This window comes from Penicillium chrysogenum (assembly GCF_028827035.1).
Source record: "Penicillium chrysogenum strain IBT 35668 chromosome Unknown utg000001l_segment0_segment0, whole genome shotgun sequence".
Classification (NCBI taxonomy): Eukaryota; Fungi; Ascomycota; class Eurotiomycetes; order Eurotiales; family Aspergillaceae; genus Penicillium; species Penicillium chrysogenum.
The window spans coordinates 9,190,158-9,210,657 of record NW_026622749.1 but is presented as its reverse complement, the minus strand read 5'-3'; the positions used below and the strand labels follow the sequence as shown (position 1 = coordinate 9,210,657).

General features: G+C 48.9%; 7 protein-coding genes across 7 annotated transcripts; all 7 read left to right on the top strand.

The window, feature by feature from the left end:
- Positions 1 to 2,532: 2,532 nt before the first annotated feature.
- N7489_003590 (uncharacterized protein) lies at positions 2,533 to 3,039 on the top strand (the record flags this gene model as incomplete). Its single annotated transcript, XM_056709345.1, has 2 exons — positions 2,533 to 2,797; positions 2,855 to 3,039. 2 exons carry the CDS (start codon positions 2,533 to 2,535, stop codon positions 3,037 to 3,039), a joined length of 450 nt encoding a protein of 149 aa, XP_056573647.1.
- A 104-nt stretch (positions 3,040 to 3,143) lies between these two features.
- On the top strand, positions 3,144 to 3,404 carry N7489_003589 (uncharacterized protein; the record flags this gene model as incomplete). The annotated part of the gene is made up of 1 exon (XM_056709344.1): positions 3,144 to 3,404. One exon carries the CDS (start codon positions 3,144 to 3,146, stop codon positions 3,402 to 3,404), a length of 261 nt encoding a protein of 86 aa, XP_056573646.1.
- Positions 3,405 to 4,813: 1,409 nt separating this feature from the next.
- N7489_003588 (cytochrome b-c1 complex subunit Rieske) lies at positions 4,814 to 5,710 on the top strand (the record flags this gene model as incomplete). The annotated part of the gene is made up of 4 exons (XM_056709343.1): positions 4,814 to 5,093; positions 5,167 to 5,255; positions 5,304 to 5,454; positions 5,529 to 5,710. The coding sequence occupies 4 exons, from the start codon at positions 4,814 to 4,816 to the stop codon at positions 5,708 to 5,710; spliced, it is 702 nt and encodes a 233-aa protein (XP_056573645.1).
- Positions 5,711 to 5,905: 195 nt separating this feature from the next.
- On the top strand, positions 5,906 to 6,471 carry N7489_003587 (uncharacterized protein; the record flags this gene model as incomplete). The annotated part of the gene is made up of 4 exons (XM_056709342.1): positions 5,906 to 5,964; positions 6,059 to 6,221; positions 6,258 to 6,273; positions 6,314 to 6,471. 4 exons carry the CDS (start codon positions 5,906 to 5,908, stop codon positions 6,469 to 6,471), a joined length of 396 nt encoding a protein of 131 aa, XP_056573644.1.
- A 1,883-nt stretch (positions 6,472 to 8,354) lies between these two features.
- Positions 8,355 to 9,414, top strand: N7489_003586 (alpha/beta hydrolase; the record flags this gene model as incomplete). The annotated part of the gene is made up of 2 exons (XM_056709341.1): positions 8,355 to 8,937; positions 8,999 to 9,414. 2 exons carry the CDS (start codon positions 8,355 to 8,357, stop codon positions 9,412 to 9,414), a joined length of 999 nt encoding a protein of 332 aa, XP_056573643.1.
- A 1,824-nt stretch (positions 9,415 to 11,238) lies between these two features.
- N7489_003585 (MFS transporter) lies at positions 11,239 to 12,892 on the top strand (the record flags this gene model as incomplete). The annotated part of the gene is made up of 2 exons (XM_056709340.1): positions 11,239 to 12,413; positions 12,469 to 12,892. The coding sequence occupies 2 exons, from the start codon at positions 11,239 to 11,241 to the stop codon at positions 12,890 to 12,892; spliced, it is 1,599 nt and encodes a 532-aa protein (XP_056573642.1).
- A 4,221-nt stretch (positions 12,893 to 17,113) lies between these two features.
- Positions 17,114 to 18,328, top strand: N7489_003584 (uncharacterized protein; the record flags this gene model as incomplete). Its single annotated transcript, XM_056709339.1, has 2 exons — positions 17,114 to 17,166; positions 17,215 to 18,328. The coding sequence occupies 2 exons, from the start codon at positions 17,114 to 17,116 to the stop codon at positions 18,326 to 18,328; spliced, it is 1,167 nt and encodes a 388-aa protein (XP_056573641.1).
- Between the last annotated feature and the right edge of the window lie 2,172 nt (positions 18,329 to 20,500).

Sequence of the window (20,500 nt, the reverse complement as noted above, 5' to 3'; positions counted from 1 at the left end):
TCGGTGCAATCTCCCATCGCGGCGAAATGAATGAGACATTTTTTGTACGAGCCTTTGAGGTTGCATATACTCCTGGATTTGATCGTTTCGTACGTATCACCAAGGTATTCATTCCATCCATATTCATGCCGGCTACTGAAGGCAGTAACATTCCCAGGCGAGGCGGTCGAAAAACTAACCTTTTGCATAGAACGGAATAATAGTCAGAAGGGTCACTCAGTAAATGAAGCTCGTTGACAGAGCCAATTTTCGAGGCGAAAAATTCGATGACGCACCTGTTAATAAAGAGGCCCGCATTTGACTGATTACTGAGGGGAAATCTGCTCATCTGCTCAAGCGAGGGTGGTGTAGAGTTGCGGTTGAATCCGAACCTAGGTCAGAAATTTCCACTCGACCAAAGTGTAAATCATATCTGCATGATAGTGAATTAATCCAGTGGATCTGCTGGGAATCATGTCTCACAGATACTGTCTGGCTTGCTGCTCCCAGATGTATTCTACAAATGTCAGTAGAGTGGAAAAACCAGTGCTGGTTCAAACGGGAATAACTTATCAAGCGCCTTCAGGTACAAGGCCTGCTCGACTTTGCGCAGCCGGGTGATTAAGTTGTAGAGCAAATTGCTGTGAGGAAAGGACTTGTTTATAGACTTCCCGGCTCATCGTGTCACGTATGTGCTCTGATTGGTAGCAAGCATTGGATGATACCTATCTAATGGAGGCCTGTCGAAACTTGTCTTCGTTTTTACCACGACTATTGGCGGCAACCTTCTTGATGCCATTTTGAATGCGCACCTAGAAAGAGCTAGGGTCGTGTTGAGAATGTCGGTTAAGAAATTTTGGCTGGCTTGTAGAATCCTCCACAGTATTTAACTTGCGGTCTTGCCGTGGACTGGAGCTATGCTATTTGATTAAGAATGGCACGCTCAGGTTTCATGATTTGAACGTCTCATCTGCTAACGGCCCAACGTTGAATGGCCAAAGAGTGTCTAACATTTCATCAGTAAAAATCATGGCCACTGTCTTCCCAACCTCGCTTTAGTGCTGGCTGCGTTGAGCTGTGGGTCTGTCGGTAATTGAGTGTTGACAATGTATGGCCAAGCCTCAACGGATTAACGGGTCGAGCACCTGTACATCCTACCGTGACCTCGCTTTCTGCAGTCTAGATGGACAGACCCACACAGCTCAACGCAACCAACACAACACTAAAGCGGGGCCGGGCAAAAAGACCACGACTTCTAGGGATGAAATTGTAGTCGCCTTTTGATGATTCAATGTTGAGTCGCTCACAGACGAGGTGACCAGGACAAGAAATATGGGCATGTCATTGTGGATAGAATTGTTGTAGTTCAGAGGTATGAAATTGACTTGTTATTTCAGAGGGATACATGAGCCTATATATACAACAATGAGCCAAGTTGATTTCCAATCAACTTGGTCGTCTGTATAGGCACTTCGGAGCTAATTCCGACGGAGCGGCTTGCTTCCTGATCTGTACCAGCCTCATATCACAACAAGAATATCTCCTTCAGGGCCCCAATTAAGAGAGCCGTGAAAGATTCAACAGTCAGCCAACGTTTCTTGACCAACTCGGCGTCCCTTACACTCTTACTAGTCTCTCTCGCTGAGTACCTAAAGGCAAAAGCAGCTGTTGCTGGAAATAATTACGGCGAAAAGGAGACATCACAGGTTACAGGCGCGGTAAGATGGAAAATAGGACAAGCGACTGCCACTCACTCGTGATAGAACGTGATTAGATACTCGGCACTGTGGTCAGCAACAGAGGACATAGCGGTAATGTTTTCGGAGCAAGCTTACTAAGAAATGAAGTCCTGATCGTCCCAGAGTACAACACGGCCATTTCTTCTTTGCAAGTGCTGGACACCATTAGACCTTAGCCAGAAGCTACTGGCTGCTCCGCTTGATTTGGGAAATGATTTAGCGCTAAAAATGCTAGTTAAGTTTCTTCTTTTACCATGTCTAAACGATGGCACAAGGAGACACGGATTTATCTCAGTAGAGCCAGGACGGGGCCTGTTGGCAGAAAAACACGACTCGCGAGCTCGAGGGGCGCAATTCGACGGCCGAAAATGTGGCGGAACACGGTGAACGGCAGATCCCGACAGCCAAGGGATGCAGTTTATTCTTGGCGCACGAAAAGACGGTCCTATAATACGCACGGTTCCTGAGCTTGAGTGGCGTCACATCTAAACCGTAGGTCAAACAGGAAAATAAAAGGTCATTCGTAGTTACATTCATTGTTGCATGTTGGTCGGTTGCCAGTTCCCAACTGATTGCTAGTGCACACTTAACTTGGCATGATGTATGTATGGGCCCCATGCATAGAAATGCCTAGTTATCTCGCACCTCGCAATCGCAAGGGTTGGACTTGGGGGAATGTTTACTTTTCCAAATCCCAACACAAATCTCCCCAAGATCTGGTCCCTCCGCTTTTCCTCTCTCGAATTCTTGGGGTGAAACAACATCGTTTTATTTATTGTGCGATAACGGCGAGCTCCCATTTCTGCTATGCTTCATGGCCAACCTGGCGTGGGTATGGCTGCTCATGATCTCGGTGTCCCAGATGGCACAAAGTGCACCAACCCGAACTGTTTGGAGAACGCCTAGCGGAAACAATGAAGACTTCGTTACTACCTATTACATCGGGTCTACGTTAACCATTGACTGGTCTGGTTGGGATTCTTCTATCCTGAACCGTGATATGAACGGCACGAGCAAAGCCGATCTGTGGGTGAATGCATGGAACACCGATTTCTCCACATGGTCCAAGAAGATTTCGAGTATGTGATCCCCAAACAAAAACCATGAGATGCTAGACTGACAATATTGCGGAATAGCTAGCACGATAGATGTTTCGTACTCGGGGACTTTTGTCTGGAAAGTCGCCATTGATGAGGAAGCGCTATCAGATACCAACGAGTACGGGCTCACTTTTAAACCAACCGGGGAAAGCTTTGCTCCCTCTAACCCTCGTTTATACTCCCCGGGATTCTACGTGAAATCCAATGAGACGACATCATAGCGTGGGTGCATACCTCGAGCCTATTATTTATATCCACAACTTGCGTAAACTAGTCCACCGTTAAATGGGCCCACAGAGTAATCTGTCAAATACCAGTCAAGCAAATGGATGGCTATAACTTCTTGTTCCTGCCTTTCCTTTTGATCGTTTCAGGGCCACAGCGTGCGCAGCGCGCGTCTCCAGTCATTTGCCCTGACCCCTCGCGATGTCGTCCCGAATGGTTTGCAGGGTTTGCATTCCCTTGGTCGCCTCAGGCACTCCACAGGAAGTGCGAGCCTGAGGCCACTACGGCTCAAGAAGCCCGCGGGGCGCACAAGAAGTGGAGTTTCTATTGGCCAGGAAGCGAAGCCTGGGAGATTATGTAACTACAGCTACCTTTATAGACTAGCCAGTATTATCCAATAAGAAACCATGCGATCCTTACAGAATCTCAATAGGAGTGGCTGCCTAATAGGCAGCCACTCCGCTAGGCACCAAGAAGATGAGCTGCTGCAACTACAAATAGCTGGATCTCTTCATATATATGAGTCATCACACCTGTACCTCAATCGAGGGTCCAACTCGCGAAGGGTCAGGGAAATGATTTCACACACACACACACACATCCTGTAAGCGGCCGGACCCATAATCTCGTGTATTGTGCAACCATACTTCCCGCAATTCGGCAGTCTGGTCTTTGGCTGTCTATGAGGCTATTTTTCCCAACAAATTTTCGGAAAACCCCCTATTTAGGTACTCAATCTATTAAAGCTACACCTACAAAAATAGATGGAGAAACTCCTTAGTCTGACAAGCTCTATGTGCCGGCTAGTCCCATTTCTAGTCCTGGGATATCCAACAGAAAAGCCATTCCAATCAAGTATTTCTTAGACCGTGTGGCTTCATACACAGCAAGAAGAATCTTTCCAGCCGTGCTCCGTTTCACGCGGTGGCTGAGGAGGAATCCTCCCCTTGGCCATGTGATTCCGTGGGGGCCACAACCGCTCGCTGGTCTTCGGGAACACCATGTTCGGCAAGGTGATTAATAGCCTGATCTAGAGTTGGAAATGATTTGTGTTCATTGTCTGGATAGCCTTTGATCAAGGGTTCGACATCGCTCCTATCCTCATTTAGTCACAGTTTTCGAATCGTCTTATTCTTTCAATTACGAGGACAAAAATATTCCGGGGGCCGGAGAACGGCCTTGGGACACTGCGTAGTATCTTACCCCGGCCATGATTGGTTTTAGGAAGCTTCAAAGTGATGATCCCAATTTAAGAAACGTATACACAACGGAAAGAAGAATTGTCGAGCTCATTGGCCTATTATGCAACGAATATATCTCTGACACACTTCCAAGAACATCAGACAAATACGCGCCAAGGCATTTGTATCTATATGCCAGGATAAATATGAACATTGAAACAAAGTGGCGGTGAGATTTGTACATGTGCAGCCACGCTGCCTTGAGAAGCGAGCAAGGAGCATGAAGGATCGCCAAGTAGGGCCGACTATTTTACAACAATCAAGATAATTTACCCTTACAGATACTGCAAGGGGTCGCTTGAACTGTAAGGTGCTATGCTGACAAGGAATGGAGCGAAGGTCTGACGTCGGAAGGCCCACATAACGGACGGGCCCACCTCATCATGCCGAATGTTGCGATGAACCTCCCAGTATCCACTTCCCCGTTTGATCGGTTGCGGTAGACTCTCAGAACCCAAATATTATGTCAGTACCTTGAGTTTCTAAAGCTCCCACTTGACACTTTCAAAGGACTTAAGGACCTTACGCCATGTCTATTTCCAGAAGTTCTCAGTTGGAAGTCGCGCGCGCTTTGAGGTCTGTCCCTGCCAATCCCATATTTGCATCAAACCCGCAATGGCCGAGAGCTTTTTCAAATCGCCCCCCTCCGCTGAACGGACCTCTCAATCGCTTCACCAAATCAACCCTTCAAATTCCAGAGTTCCCCTCGAAATCAAAAAGCAATCCTCATACCAATCATGTCTTTTCTTACTTCATGGTCGGCACCATGGGTCTATTGACCGGAGTCGGTGCTAAGAATACTGTTAATGGTGAGAGGTCGCCCACAACTCTTTTTTGCAGTCATTTTTCAAAATTTGGTTGGCTAATTCGCATTGACTGCAGATTTCCTAGTCAACATGTCTGCTTCAGCAGACGTACTTGCCCAAGCAAAAGTGGAACTTGCTATAGCATCAATCCCAGAGGGAAAGAATGTACGTTGAAGCCTTCCAGTACGGTTTACGGCTCTGATTCCAGCTTAGATAGTCATAAAATGGCGTGGAAAGCCCGTTTTTATTCGCCATCGCACGACCGATGAAATTAAGGAAGCACAGGAAATCGACTGGAAGACTCTGCGGGACCCTCAGCCTGATGAGGACCGGGTGCAGAAGCCAGAGTGGCTAGTCATGCTGGGTGAGCACTTGCTAGGCCTCTTAATCTCTTCATCTCCATCGCCCCTCGGTAGCGGATACTTACGAACGATATAGGTGTATGCACGCATCTCGGCTGTGTACCCATCGGTGAAGCTGGAGAATACGGCGGCTGGTTCTGCCCATGTCATGGATCTCATTATGATATATCCGGTCGGGCGAGGAAGGGCCCGGCGCCCTTGAACCTGGAAGTGCCTCAATATAGCTTCCCGTCTGAGGAAACCATCGTCATCGGCTGAAATCGCTAAAGGAGATTGGGTTGATATACGAGGTGCCGAAATGGTCACTGAAAGTCTGCAGTATCTTCGAGAACATTATCCCATTTGGAATAGAGTCTAGACGCAGGCGGCTTACTTACATGGGAATGTCCCCGGCGGGTGAAGGAGGATGGAGGAAAGGTCAGATAGTCTGGCTTCCTTCTACATCCTAAAGGAATGGCTCTCTCCTATCTGAAATCTGAAACGTCCACGGCACATACTCTATCAAGTGCTATGTAAAAAAAGAAAATAAATAAACAACAAGGAAAACACCGACTAGCATTGGCCTCGAACGCTTGATCTAACTTATCTTCCCTTTAAAAACGCCAGACCCTCCTCTTTCACCTTGCAGGCTTTTCTCCGCCGCTTTGACCACGGTACTTTCGGGCCTCTTATAAGTCTTCGAGGGTTCCACCCATACCTTCGAGCGAATGTCCCGATCGAGGAGACGACGAAGCAACCGGCCCAGAGCTCACACAATGCCACCACTCCCGTCATTATCGGAGCTGCTTCACCTACGCAGATATAGCCCTTGAAATACCATAGTGGACAACGAGAAAGATCTCTACGATCGTTGATTTACAGTTCGCGGCTGGTACCCGGAATATCGGGAGTATACTAAGGCAAACTATCGTCAAATAAATCGGCCAGAGCGGCATGACGGATTTGGAAATGCTATGAACAAACTCTCTGGAGGTGACTGGGTGAGCCAAAACTTCCCTGACGAGGGCGAGAACATCTGAATCCGGACCTCTGCGTTGCGTGACAGTATCGAAACATTGATTTCTGAGGCATTTAGCGAGTCACACACACCGACCAGTGTAATTGATGCTAGCGAGCGTAGATTTCGCTGCTCTGCAAGCGTTGTTCCACAACAGCAAGCGACCCATCCATGGACGACCAACGTCGAATTTGCAAAGGGGGGCCCTCGTCCAAGTGACGCAGTTTCGCTCCGGAAAAGCACTCTTCTGGAGAAGTGGAAACGCTCCGAGAAGGCTGTGGATTTCCGTGTAGGTAATAACCTCATTGGGTACCTACCCAATCATGATCCCTCCAAGAATGTGACCGCTCGTTTGTGGGTCGATGTTTGACCGTTTTTTTCCCAGGTCGAGAGAGCATCACTCATGCAGGTACAGCAGAACTCCACCGAGTCATACAGTAATTTTCTTGGGTGTACACACACACACACACAATTTATTAACGCCCGGCGGCTAAGCCGAAAGGGCAACTATATCTGATCTACTATACATGTCATAACATACACAGTACTGTGTCCCCTCCGAGCCCATACGTGAAGCCTTGCAATATGTCATCTCAGATGTCCGTATCGCAGCGAATCCTCGTGGGTTAGTAATTTTGTTAATAGGCTGGCTTGAAGGCGCTTCTCCAAGTGTTCAACATCCTATTTTCGGCAGTTGAAGCGCGTCTACCATCTCTAACACGAGGTGGTTGGTGGGTTAGATCCACACTTTCCTCCGATCCACGCTATCTAGCAACATTACGTAGCAACGCATCTATATTTAAAGGACTTCTAGCCCATATTAGGCCTAGGTATTGCTTGGTAACCAAATATCCATTGGACGGCGATCACTTTTTGATTGTTTTCCAAGTCAACGTCGCGTCCAGGTAACGTTCAGGTTTAGTAAGCAGTTGTGGCCAGTCAACCTGATCGATTACCACACCATGTGTTCAGGTGATTTATGTTCGTCGGCATGGTTAAGTTGCATCGAGTCGACCCGTCGCGGTGGCGAATCGTATTGAGGCCCCTACCGCTTCTGAGTTAGGCGTCCACTCCTGATCATCATCATCAGGCGATTTTCCTCCCAGGAAAAAGGGTATGTTTCCTCGGTTGGTACATTGTAGCAGTTCCGTTCGGTGCGCAGTCCGCTTCCGACATCGGAAAAGGAAGTGCTCGACTGTCTCTTTCGCTTGTCCCCATGCACACTGGCCCGTCTCTCTCGCCTTGATTCGATGGAGATATCTATTAAATTCTTGCCACGCTAGTCCGGAGTTGAGCCAGCACACTTGCTTCTTTCCACGACAAGCGATCATTCAGTTGTAGGGTGCGTTTTCCCGGATGTGCTGCATCCACTCGGTCGATGCTTCTCAGGGGTATGATTCTTTCTGATTCAGGGGTTGTATCTACAGAGCCAGCTCCCGGTAACATCTGGGGAAATGAATGGCTCGAAAGGGAGATTTTATACGCTGATTCACGTAAAGAAATCAAAAACTGGAGCGATTCCGGGCTCTATCTTGTTAAAAACAACAATGGTGTGTACTTAACAATCTGGTCTGACAGGATGAGTAAGCAAACGCAAAATATAAAGCCATATTTTTACGCGGTAAAAAGAGAGTATCATCCTGTTTCTTGGCACACGCCTGGTTCTGCATTTTCTGGAGGATTGTCCAATTGCAAGCAGTGGGGCAAGAACCGGGACCGATGATCGAGGTATACAAATAATGCCCGGGTAAATCATAGTGACGTATCTATAATCAGTTCAACGCGTTAAAGAGCAGGCAACATGCACCCGATCTAACATGTATCCGTAGGTTCCATAGATTCAGCCTCTCTGGCAAGTTAATATCGGAGGTATAGCTAACTACAAATCCAACCTTCATCGCCAGTATGATACCCAAGACCACATCAAAGGCCAGCCTCGATTCTGAAACCCGGAAGTTTATTTCCGAAAATCCGACTTTATCTCTGGGCGCAAGAGAATTGGCCCAAGAAAGGAAAGTTCATACGGAAGTTTTCGGCTTCGCATCCCATCCCCGGCCTCTACAAGCGAACATTGGTAAGGTTGAGTTCCTATCAATCAGAGGTCCTTATGGGACCATTCCGTTGCGAGTGCTGTACCCCTCAAAACCAGCGTTGAAATATAATTCCGACCTTGTACCCGCCCTAATCTATATCCATGGTGGGGGTTACTCAGTCGGTACCGCAGACGACTTCGAGAATGGGTGTCGTATTCTCGCGGAAAAGGCACGGGTGCAGGTCTATCTTCCGGACTACCGTTTGGCTCCGGAATGGGCTTATCCGGTTCAGCTAAATGAGTACGAGTTCGTATTAGACTGGCTGCGTGGAGAGGGGGGAAAGGAACGAGCTGTTGATGTGAACTCAATTTTCGGGGCAGGTGACAGCGCCGGCGGCAATATGAGCGCGAGTCTATGTCTACGATTGAAAAGCAAAAGGAAGGAGCCTCTAGCGGGTCTGTTGTTGCTCTATCCAGAGCCTCGTTTACCATTTGATACACCTGCTGCGACAGACAGCAATTCCGGTCCGTACCTTGAATATAAGCGGCCTTTCCAAGTTGGGGAAGAGCAAGGCTGACGGAACAGGCAACGGGATATTCTCCTTTGCGCACAACTATATACCGAATGGTGTCTCTCCATCGCACCCAGAAATAACCCCTGGGGCGCAGCATGTGGATGCTTTAAGAGACTTCCCACCCACTGCAATCCATACTTGCGGATTTGATTGTCTCCGCGACGTCGGTGTGGAGTTCGCATCAAATCTGGAAAAGGCAGGGAATCGTGTCTTCTGGCGACACCACGAAACATTATGTCATGGATTTCTTCAGATGGCTCCTTGGAGCGCAGTCGCCATGAAGGCATTGGAGCAGGGGGCGGATGATGTCCGTACAATGCTGGGTAGCTATGGATATGAGGGGTACAAAACCGATTAAGTGGGAGAGCAAAGGTTATGAAGAAGGCTAGTTCGCAGAATCATCTCTGTGCGGCAGTAGATCGCACAAGCTGTTCATTGTACATCTGTACTTGCCGATCAATTAATTGACATTACAAAATCGAGTGGAGAATATCGGCCTAGTCAAAATTAGCTGTGCCAACAGATAGGCTGATCGGCGCAGTAGTAGCTCCATATTCGGAGAAGGCGTGCAGTGTGCCGGGCAAGGTTGATAGCGACTTGAACAGGGCATTTATACCAGCCGTACTCACCCACAGTGCGAGAGTTTCTTTTACCCTGATCCCTCGTCGATTTCTTGTGAATCCCCGACCACCAGACTGAGTGCGGGATCGTATTTCGTCTAGTGGTGGTTGTTTTTCGCAACTGCGAAAATCACTGTGAGGAGCAGATACTACGGTCGGCGATCGCTTTTATAACCTTCATAGTCCTGAAATCGAGAGTGGGCGACCACCCATGGGGGGAAATGCCTCGGCATTTCGCCCACCCGGAACAGTATCTACGCAATAGCGCCAAATCTGCCAGCTAATAAGCTGTCTTTATATTGACGCGTGCGAAGCAACGTCACCGCTTTTCAGCCGAAAAGCCTCATGATTTAATGTTGGCCCCAAACAAATTTGGCCCTGTCGCCATACGCTGGAGATAATACGTACCTCAATCGGTAGGTTCCTATATCACGTCTCCAAAGTGCAAACTGAGTAGGTTTCTCCTTGATGGTTGTATACGTCTGATTCCGCCTTGTAGCGAAGGGTAACCTAGCGCCCACACTTATATCCTCCGTCCGCTCAAGGCAACCCCGGAACCGGTCCATGACTGCCGTGCCGGTTAACCGGGAATAGGTAGATGTGGGCGAACGATGTCCATTTACGCTTGATCGGAAGGGCATCCGGTACCAATACACAGGTATTGGTTCTCTCGGCGTAAACCAGCACTGAATTGGTCGGCTTTTGGCGTGAGGTCAGGGTATCTGTATCAGGAGGCCTTAAATGAGACTACAACCCTCTACGGTAAAATAAAAGGCAAGTACCGAGGACCAGGCGCGAACAACTGTTTTTCTATTTTTTCTATCACAACTTGAGAGTGTTCACTGGAACACACTGGAACACTCTGGGCCTGCATTATCGAAGGCTATATCCCGGGACGTAATAAACCGCGAATATTCATAAATTGCTTAGTATCAAATTGGTATCATGTCGTCAACTTTCTTCACTCAACGTTGGTTACGAGCCATTGAAAATAGTTCTTGCGAATGGCAAGAGAGAAACGATTGAGGTGAACAGGATTCAAGATCCAGATTCATCTATCTGATGTATACATTGAGGGACTATTCGACCTTTGAGAAGCTTAGAACAAGAACTATTTGCTATGAAACGTTGAGATCCTAACAGACATATTTCAATCTTTACTCTGGTCATTAAGCAAGTCAATTTCTGAGTATGGCGGGAACGGAAAGATACAAAAGTAGACTGCTCTAGTGAGGTACTTGCACACTCAACTTGTAGTTACAACTCTTAGACCTTTAAACTTTCTTGCGGATAAGTACAAGCATACGGCGGTTCGTCACGGAGATAACGCCACGGACTTGGACTTTGACGAATAAGCGAACAAGCTTAGAAGAAAAGAGTACCCGAATTATGTCATGTCTTTACTTATGAATCGCCATAATGACCGGTGGGTATCCACAGGATGCGTATGAATCAACCAGTTTCCCGGCCCACCCCCGCCTCCCCCGCCCCGCCCGTGTCGTCTGCTGATCTGCGCAGGCATCGAGTACTTTTTTTCTTTTTTTTACAGTCACCCGCCCGTGATGGCAGCCATCACGCGCGTATTGTCTTATGCGGCTAATAAGCCTCACAGAAGTCGAGATATCGACCATCAATCCTACCCACATCTCAACGAAAATGGACATGTCGACTTTGCCCCCGGCGACATCGAAAATCCTCGCAATTGGTCAATGACTCGTCGAGTCACCATAACTATAACCTCCGTGCTACTCGTCGTGAATGCCACCTTCGCCTCAAGCTCTCCTAGTGGCTGTTTTGTTTCCATCTCCGAACACTTCGGCGTGTCGACTGAGGTAGCAGGTCTCACAATCACACTTTTTTTACTCGGTTACTGCGCCGGTCCCCTTGTCTTCGCTCCGCTCAGCGAGTCCTATGGCCGTCGATGGATTTTCTACATCAGCTTTGCATTTTACCTTGCTTTTAATTTCCTGTGCGCTTTTGCACCCAATCTTGGTGCCCTGCTAGTGGGTAGATTCGTTACGGGGACCTTCGTTTCTGCACCTTTGAGCAATGCTCCTGGAGTCCTCGCAGACCTATGGGATCCGCTACAGCGCGCTAATGCTATGGCTGGCTTCTCGGCAATGGTGTATGTCGGTCCAGCCCTTGGCCCAGTCATCGCTGGCTTCCTCGAGCTGAACAAAGATTGGCGGTGGAGTTTCTTTGTGCTGCTCTGGCTTGGTGGGGCAACAGCTATCGTGATGTTAACCATTCCCGAGACATACGCACCGATAATCCTGTACAACAAGGCAAAGAGAACTCGAAAGGCAAATATTCCCGGGTACGAAAATGTGAAGGCGCAAGTCGAGGACAGCGATAAAACACTTATGGCTACCTATAAGGTCGCACTGACACGGCCATGGGTTATTCTTTTCGACCCGATCTCCTTACTATGCGCCATCTATATGGCAGTCGTGTATACATTGCTCTACATGCTTTTCAGCATTTACCCCATTGTGTTCCAAAAGAAGCGCGGGTGGAACTCGGGTGTAGGCGAGTTGCCTTTGATCGGCACCGTTATCGGTGCGCTGATCGGCGGTCTGATCGTTTTGGCAGACACTTGGGTCCGCCAACGACGAATAGAGAAGGGCGAGAAGAAGATAGAAGACACCGTTCCTGAAGACCGATTAACCTTAGCGATGATTGGTGGCATTCTCTTCCCCGCGACCATGTTCTGGTTTGCATGGTCAGCCGAGTACAAGTGAGTCTCCTGATGGTTAACCTGAAATCATACGAAGAGACTAACTTCCTTTGAGTGATGTCCACTGGATCGTGCCCACCCTCGCTGGATGCTTCCTTTCCAGCGCTCTACTTCTCATCTTCGTCGCATATTTGAACTACCTGGTGGATTGCTACCTGATGTACGCTGCGTCTGCCATCGCCGCGAACACCATTGCCCGATCGGCCTGCGGCGCTGCGGCCCCGCTGTTCACCGATCAAATGTTCTCCGCTCTAGGTGTCGGAGGTGGAGGAAGTCTAATCGGCGGAGTCGCTACTCTGCTAGCGTTCATTCCATTCCTTTTCTACATGTATGGGAAGCAAATCAGAATACGCAGCCGATTTGCGCCGGTGTCAGATACCCGCGTGCAAAATAAATCCGACGAGGAAGCTGGCCCCCAGAATGACCCTATTCAGAGACATGTCTCGTCGACGGGGGGCACCGAGAGCTCCCTCTCTTGACTCAGTCAAAGCGCTGGAGTAGGGAGCGAAGATAGTAGTGAGAAAATTGGAAAGTGGACGTCCTTGCTCCAGGTAAATCCTCTTCTGTACATATTTCAGCACATAGCTATGGGCGTCCAGAAAGCATAATCACCACACCCACCAACTTCAAGCTCCAATTGTATATGCACTGTCCAGGTAGGAATTCAAACTGCGGCCTGTTTTCGCGACTTTATTCCCCGCTGGCTTTAACAGCAATGACTACAGAATATAGTAAAGGGAAGCTTACGAGGTTCCATGGTCTTTTCTCCCCCAACCTGGAAGTCCGAACTCAATGAAGGGCCGAAACCGCTCATCGTAATACAAATATACGCGCTCAAAGGATAGCTGTAATATGAATCCATTGCCTATCTACCATGTATGCTTTGTATATCCCTTACAGCAGCGCGCCTGCACTGGTTGCCGTGAGTTGAAGTTTTGCCGTTGAAGTGGTACAAGAATAAGACCGAAATGGCGCTGTTCGCTGAAGGTTCATCCTCGCTTGAGAGTCGAGGTGTCCTCGGCGGGCGCGGGAGTCCTCCTTGGGGACAGGAGTAGAAAGCACCGTTTGGGACTCCTTTTAACATTAACACAAATGCGGCTGCCTTCAACAACTCGACGAAGAAGGAACATCTACCGATTGACAGGCGGCATACATTACGAAAAAGAAGTTGATATAATAGAAACATGGGATACCCACTCCAACTTATCCAAACCCGACCTTGGGGGAGACTGTTTACAACAATAAAAATCTTTGCTGAATTTACCGGCAACAGTATGGCGGCTACCGGGTTTGAATTTTTCGAGCCGTTGTCCTTAGCTGGGACGCAAAACACACGCACGGGTACTATCCTTCTCGACTGCCCATCAACACTGCAACCCACCGCCTTTCCTTGTCCACCTTACAAGGACAACATGCCGTTCGAGCTTTCTCCATGTCGGAAAAAAATCAACCAAGTAATATAGTCTCGGTCGTTTTATAGAATATGGGATACAATCCATGAACAGAGACAAGGTGTGCTGAGCGTGTTGATGAGAATCCAAGCCAGAGCGTTAAATAGTCCAATTCTGTTAATTAAAGCGCAACAAGCCGCACAGGCATTTAATATATGGGGAGACTTCCTGAAATAATCTTTCCTCCTCGATAGTGAGCCGAGGAGCTTCTTCGTCTTCACAATCTCCCAATCTCTCGATCTCTCTTTTCTGTTCGCCTCTTTTGGTTCACTTTGTACTAAGGACCAGACTGAGAAATGCTATTACGAAGAGGCGAAGGGAGCGAAGGGCTGTGGCTCATCCCCGGGTCCTTCATATGGAACTCGGCTCACCACGAAGGAAATAATCGTGATGGTAGACGCCATCGGATTGTAAAATCTATGGAGATAAAGCCGCCGAATGGGAGATAGGTAGCTTTTTGTGGACAATATTGGAAGTAAGTCCGCAGGGAATATGCTTTCTACAGCAATCAAGAAGAGCTTCCCATCGTCTGGCCAGTGCACCGCTTCTCGGTACTCCAGTCCATCAGGAATCCTTTCACGGGTTAATTGAGAAGACGAGAGAATTGGTGTTTCGGTTGATGCTTCGCTTACTCGCTCAGACTTCGAATAAAAATCGGATGCGTGCGATCTATACCCTTGCTTTGCGTCATTCCTTGGACGACTATAACATTGCACCCCATTTCTGGCAATGTCATTGCCTGGTACGTCTGGATCGTTGGAGACTTTACGGCTCCGGTGGGTTGAGGCATTCTGCTCGGAACGAACGGCGAACATCCAGACCAACGTGCAATTGTCGGAGCTCCAAAGCCTGCCACAGGCTGGGCTACCGCAGGGCTCGCCCCTGTCCCCGATCCTATTTCTCTTCTTCAACGCAGACCTCGTGCAAAGACAGATCGACAGCCAGGGAGGAGTCGCTTTTGTGGATGACTTCACTGCATGGGTGACCGGGTCAACCGCGCAGAGTAACCGGGAAAGAATTGAAGCAATCATCAGAGAAGCGCTCGACTGGGAAAGGAGAAGCGGATCGACCTTTGAAGCTGAGAAGACAGCTATCATACACTTTGCTCCCAAGACGCGTAAATCGGACCACGATCCGTTTACCATCAAGGGACAGACGGCTGTACCCCAAGACCACGTCAAGAACCTGGGCTTATTGATGGACACGAGACCCAAGTATAAGGAACATATTGCAAGGGCCGCTTCCAAGGGCCTGGAAGCAGCAATGGAGCTTCGGCGACTTCGGGGCCTAACCCCAGCATCAGCGCGGCAGCTATTCACCTCGACGGTGGCGCCGGTCGCGGATTACGCCTCCAATGTCTGGATGCATGCGTGCAAGGATAAAGCCATGAGACCGATTAACCGAGTCCAAAGAGTAGGAGCCCAAGCCATTGTGGGGACATTTCTCACGGTCGCGACCAGCGTAGCAGAGGCGGAGGCCCACATTGCCACTGCGCAGCATCGATTCTGGAGACGGGCCGTGAAGATGTGGACGGACATACACACTCTGCCGGAAACCAATCCTCTCCGCAATAATACAGATCGGATCAGGAAGTTCAGAAGATACCACCGCTCGCCGTTGTATCAGGTCGCCGATGCGCTCAAGCATATCGACATGGAAACACTGGAAACGATTATCCCATTTACGTTAGCCCGGTGGGAGGAACGCATGCAGACCGACAAGTCAGCACAAGTACCGAACAATAGAATTTAACGGCACTGTCCATGGCCAGTTCATCGGGTCGGTGATTTGGTAGAACTCTCACTGACAAATCCAGTCGATGATGCAGAAACTGCCGGAAAAGTATCCCAGTACGAACTAGTTCAAGGTCCCTACTTCGGCGAAGGGCCGGCGCAAATAGAATCGATCATCCATCCATCCATCCCTTCCTGTATCTATTCATTCTTCTTATCCGGTAGTAAAACTCGGTCTCTCGATCGAAGACGTACGACGTCCTACAACCTTCCAGCGCTCACCAATCTTGATGTAGACGCTTCGTTCCATGACACGTATGAACGTGGCGCGCAGAAGCTTACTGTAGCTAATGGATATTTGCGGATGCTATTTTTCGTTGGTCGCCGAAGACTCCGTGTAATACTACGCATCATGCAATCTCTTGCTTTGCTGGCATCGTTGAGCTCGGCTCGTATGTGTTGCTGTAGAATTTTTTTGACTGTGACTGGGAAGTGCACCGGACGCTTGATTGTCTGCGGTTGCGACGGCTTCTGTGGTTGCGACGGCTTCTGCGGACAGCGGACAAAGAAATTACTAGGGTCGTAGCCGTATCACACAGGGTCGTAGCCGTATAGTCTTAAAACACCAACACTCACCGTATCCCTACTTATTCCGGTCGGGGTCTGATCAAAAGCATGTTATTTTCCATTACGACGTGACACAATTAGTATACGTCAGACATCATTAAGGGTAGTGTGGCATAGTCAAGCAAGTGGGTACCTGGATTCGTTGAGTTACAATTAGCACTTGCGGCACTCATTGGTTCGACCGAACACGCCGACCAGGATGATGACGTCATGAAGTAATGAGCAATGATCCACGTTGCCCCAGATTATCGATTTCATCACTGTCCTATTCCTGCTGATTGTAGAGAAGAATGAATATATTACCGACAAGGAAAATTATCCGTGTGCCTCCCTCCCTCTTCTATCCCCAACTCTCCCCGAATATGGCTGGAAGCATCAGCTGCCATATAACGCCGGCGATTTTGACTCAATTAAGTCATGTGTCCACTGTGAATGTGGCCATGTCTGGTATGCATTGTATATCACCGTCGTCCGATGCTAATCCTGCCTTTACCATAGCTGCCAGGCTGTCCATGGCTTGTAGTGACTTATCCACCTAAAGGTCCTAAACGGGCCTTATATAGCAATCTGAATATTCCCATCTAGGCTTACTAGTAACTTGTAATTCGAATACCATGAGAGCTTGAAATTCTCACATGGATTACCAGTATGTATCGGTATTAACATACTGTATTTTATCGGCAGGTTCTTTCCTGCTAGTTAGGTGCACTTGAAGAGAATGCTTGCAAATCGTCAAATGTTCCGAGTCCCTACCAATCGTAAACGGACACGGCAAATGACGACATCGGACAGTCATAGACGAAAGCGGCCAAAGTTTGGAATAGAGAACGATTCTTCCACGCCTGATATACCTCGATAAAACCAACAGAGCCTCCAGAATTGATAGCAAATGCGGCCTCACGTGGCTAGCTTCTATGAAGAGCGTCATGTTTCAGTATCAAGGTAACAGCGACGTAGGGTACCGGGGGGAGGGCTTGTCAGATGCTTTAGCAAATACCGACACAAGAAGCTATGCCCGGCGTCACCGTCTGCACAGTTAGATATTTCGATTGAGTCGCCTCTCGTGTGCTACGGCCCACCAGCCAACTCCACAGGTGCGCTACTCACCGGCCACTTGCACATTACACAAACGGAATCGGACTGCCCAGTGGTACTGCACAAGTTGAGCCTAAGCCTTGTTTTTGAGAAAGCGACCAATTACCCAGTCTCGAGACGCTGTCATGCTTGCGCCACATCTGCCCAAGAGCTCAATCGCTGGGACTTCGTTACACAGTTTCATCTCAAGAATCAGACCCATGACCACCGTTTCGAATACCGGATACCTGGACACCTTCCAGCCTCCTGTCGCGGCTCGTTAGGACAGGTTATATATTTCCTTCATGCATATGCGAAGAGCATCACCGGCGATGTGTCTATCCTGAAAGTGCCTATCAAGGTCAGCCGTGCGCTCGGGTTTGGCGTCGACAAAATATCCGTCCGGACTTTTCCTCCCACGACTCTCACCTTAAAACTCATACGGCCCTCAGTCGTAAGTCTCGGGGGAAGGTTCCCGCTAAAGGTGATACTAGCTGGTATCATGAACAAGTGTGGCAAAACTCTGATCCGCTGGCGCTTAATGAAGTTTGCATGGCGTATCAAGGAGCATCAGGAAGTGGTTTCTAGAGCGTGCGAGAAGCATATCAGCAAAGCTCCCGGTGAAGGTAAATGTGCTGTTCGCCGAAAGACGCGCGTTATCGGACAAAACGAATTGATAGGTGGATGGAACTTTGACTCGGCCGGAGGAGAGATCAGAATGGAGCTTGAAGCCAGCGCTAGCCCTGCAGGGAACTCCTCGTGTGAGGCCGATTGCCAAGACGGTCTAAGAGTCACCCACGACCTTGTTATTGAACTCGTCATCATCGAGGATGTCCGTGTAAGGCGCAATAAAAAGCTTCACATGCAGCACTGCGCTACCCGCGTATTACGCAGAAGCTTCAGGCTGTATATCGCCGAACACCGAGGGCTTGATGCCTGCTCCGATGTGGAGATGCCACCTGTGTACGAAGACGTTCCCGCCAGACCCCCGGTATACGGGGATAGTGATGCTCTCAATCACCATCCCTGATTCTTCCTGTTTGCTTTAACTGTCGGAGAAAACGAGCGATTGTGTTATAATGGGCTGTTGCCGCGCTGCGCCATGAGCAATCTTTGAATTACTGCGGGATGTCGGTGGTATATGGTCTATCCTACATACTGCTCTATGCAAAAGATGGGGCCAGTTGCTGGTCATCATTTATCGTAGCTCGGGTCACACTGGACGGCCCGGACGCTGTCCGCAGAAAAAGGATCCGTCTCAATCGTCACATGCCAAAACGGGATTAGCCGTGCTGGTAATACTGTTTAAACAGATTTTACGTGTTGGATTATGCCTTTATGGACCCCCTTGAACAGACATGCCCTGCAGATCCTTAGATAGTCATGCAAATGTATATACATACACTTTACAAAGCCGAGCTCTGCTGGTCAGTGAAAAAGAGACCGTTAGTGGGGCAGGGTCTGGGAAGCCAACGCTTCGATCCTTTCTCGGCGGGCATGGACTACTGATTTCTTCCACAGCCACACACCAATAATTGCGAAACAACCATAACCCTTTCATGTCAAAACCCTTGTCGCTCATTTATTTTACTCTTTGTATACTGCTGGCTAAGCGCCGAACCAATCAGGTACGCGGTTGACGGTCCAACGCTTTTTCTCTCACACAACGATGTCCTAATGAAGACACTTTACGCCCCGCATTCCTGGGGTTAGGCAGCCTGCACAGTTAGACATATGGGAGCTAGCTAACTTCGTGTACACTGAGAGCCTGAGGGGCTCCGCAGCTCCTCACGTGAAGGTAGCGAGGAGGAGGGCGGAAGACACGATGAGGACGTGTTGTGGTGCGTGCGAGCCCTTTCGGGTTTGGACAGAAAAGAAACAGCAGGCTTTAAGAATTAAATCTACCAGCACTCATTCCAACAGGGAGGAGAAAAACACTCCCGGTAGCAGGCCGCTCCGTGTTCGTTCGAATAGTTCATTCCGCCGGCTTATAAGTGTCGACAAGCTGAGCAAGACGACGAGGGAAAAGGATTAGGTGGGGGTGTATCAGACGGTGGTTCTTGGGTCATGGGTCATTTATTTCTTTTCTCTCTAGTTCAGCGGTTCTCGGTCTCGTTTACTCGATTCGAAACTGAGATGGCCATGACAACCTACTCGGCTAGTAATGACGGGACTTTCGCCTCACCTTTCCCTTACACGCAGGCTTGAACTAACAAAATTACCGTCTGCGAAAGTACAGCTAATCAGCCTAAAGCAGATAGAACACCACTACTTCTAGGCATCTTTCAGAGGTTCAGGTGCGACGGATGCTAGACGTCATCCGAGGACAACGATGGCCACCCATTTAAACCCAGATATCAAGCCACGAGAAGGCTACCGTTGAGGGCGTTCGAATACCGATAGAAAATAGTGTGAGCTCATTGAAGTTCGGTCTTGTGTCAGTTAGCCACATCAACCCATGATCCGATACACATAATCGACTGGGAGAAAGGGCCAAGTAGACGATATGTCCCACCAGCAACTCATAATCGATGCTACCAGCAATCTTGCGGAAGCTATAGACCTCATGCGCTCGCGTTGGTATAGGAGGGCTCAACCAGGCAACAAATTTGCTGGCTTCGTACTCGAGCGACGGGGATATGAAGCGATCCATGCCTTTTCGGACGATCCAAGTCAGCAAGGATTGTTCGATGGACGAGGTGTTATACTTTACATTATTCCCGAGTCAATGGTTAAGACAATCGATCAATTATGATGGTGATTGTACCGACTTACCAACTATATCCCTTCCAATTCTCTTCGGCAACGCAGTCACCATTCATGCCCTGCTGTATCCATTGTTCCATAGAGGAAGCCGTGCTGGAATGCACCGGGTACGTTCCCCAGACGGAAAGGGCGCGTAGTGGAACGCATCTGGCAAGGAATTTGTGAGTCGCTCTGCCGTTCAAGGGGTGAAGGCGATGAGGGGACGCGGCGGAGCGCACCATTCCGCCGCGTCGTAATGCTTTTGGTCTTATCTGACCCGGGGGAATAGGTTACTCGTCAAAAGAGCTTCCGCTGTTGGCGACGAGATGCATCTACAATAGCATGGAGATGTCTGTGGCATTCGTGCCTGAGGCACAAACTTGGTATAAATCATCATACTCGGGTAGGAGGCGCGATATTCCACTCACCCCTTATCGTAGCGAACGCCTCTAGCTTA